At 46.8% G+C, this 1,403-nt stretch overlaps 1 protein-coding gene across 7 annotated transcripts in view; it reads right to left on the bottom strand.

Moving 5' to 3' along the window:
• The window catches only part of LOC122246905 (uncharacterized), a 14,554-nt gene extending 13,610 nt beyond the window's left edge, over positions 1 to 944 (bottom strand). For 2 of the 7 annotated variants that reach the window (XM_043005709.2, XM_043005714.2), the window contains exon 1: positions 495 to 677. In XM_043005709.2, the coding sequence (XP_042861643.1) occupies positions 495 to 531 (37 nt within the window). In that variant the 5' untranslated portion in view covers positions 532 to 677. Of the gene's footprint in view, positions 1 to 123; positions 260 to 494 lie in introns of those variants that run through there. The other 5 variants (XM_043005710.2, XM_086547591.1, XM_043005713.2 and 2 more) reach the window with 5 other exon arrangements.
• Positions 945 to 1,403: the final 459 nt, after the last annotated feature.

Raw genomic sequence — 1,403 nt, 5'->3', positions numbered from 1 at the left:
ATCGAATAGGTTTCTTGAACGTGCCTTAGTTTTTTTTTTTTTTATATCACGATGCTATGTTTTTCGTTTTTATCTCGAATGGATATTTATTACTCTATTTCTAATAAACATATATTTAATTACGTGGAGTACGAAGTGTTTCCAAGATTCGCTGCCTACAGATTCTTGATATCAGAGCGACCTTGACGGAGGGTTGTGTTCCTTATTGAGACCGCTGGGTTATGATGTTCTGGTAGGTGGAAGTCACTCGTAGCAGAGACTGCAAGGCCAAAACTTCTAAGTGCCGGGCCTTCACTGTATGCACATATCCTTCAACCCCCATAGATAAAACAATCATGCAAATAAAAGTCATGCAGTCACTTATAACACTCGAGACGTATTTCAATGCATAAACCCCATGCTATGACCACCGAGTATGTTTCTTGGCAACAAAAAACATATACACACGCACACTCAGATTCGCGAGAGAATCACAGCGATGATGGCACACTTACGTATTGTTATTATCACGCCAAGTCTTAGCTCTCTCATCGACGGAATCTCCACACCCCACCCATCCTTGGTTCAGAAGCGGCAGCACCGTAGCCAGTGACAAAGAGAGAGAGAGAGAGAGTTGGGAGGGAGAGAGAGCGTGAGGAATGCTCCACGTCAGTACAAGGCTCACACACACACCACACTGTGAGAGGGAGGGACTGGAGCTCGCCTTGTGTATGTTCGCGTGACGTAATATCGGGTTCAATACGGCTAAATGAATCAAAACCTCCGCGTTTGCTGCCGAGGGAGGAGGGCAGTTCCTGTTAAACTTGATAGGGAAATCGCTGTCTCTTGTTCACGCGGCGCGAGGTCCTTACAGGGCTTGAATGGGGTGGGAGTGGGTGCGACGGGTGTGCATGCATGGACAAAAAACGGAGCCATGCACTGCAAGCCAGCACCTCTGGTGACATGGGAGGAGCCCTACTCGCTGTCAGGAAGAGGGGCGGGGGGTGAGGGGAGGAGGAGGAGGAGGAGGAGGAGGAGGAGGAGGAGGAGGAGGAGGAGGAGGAGGGAGATGAGAGAGATAAGGGAGGAAGAAAAAAAGAGGTGGAGAAAGAGGAAAAAGTTGTGAGATAAAAAAGGATGAGGAAAGATGGGGGAGAAGAGGAGGAGAGATACGAGGAAGAGTAAAGTGAAAAATGAAGAGGAGGAGGATGAAAAATAGGAAGGTGGAAATAAGGAGGAGGAGGAAGACGAAAAGAGAAGGGGTATATGATGATGCGGCAAAGGAAGAGGATAAGGATTTGAAGGATGGAAGAAGGTATAGAAGGAAGACGAAACAAGCAAAGAGGATTCGAGGGAATGGAGGGAAGAAAAGAGATTGAATAAAGATTCGGACATAAACAAGTAACAAGAACGGGAGAAAACAT

This window comes from Penaeus japonicus, unplaced genomic scaffold (genome assembly GCF_977035675.1).
Source record: "Penaeus japonicus unplaced genomic scaffold, GWHDUDI00000001_assembly GWHDUDI00000019, whole genome shotgun sequence".
Taxonomy (NCBI): domain Eukaryota; kingdom Metazoa; phylum Arthropoda; class Malacostraca; order Decapoda; family Penaeidae; genus Penaeus; species Penaeus japonicus.
The sequence above is the reverse complement of the archived record's forward strand: the minus strand, read 5'-3'. Positions and strand labels throughout refer to the sequence as shown.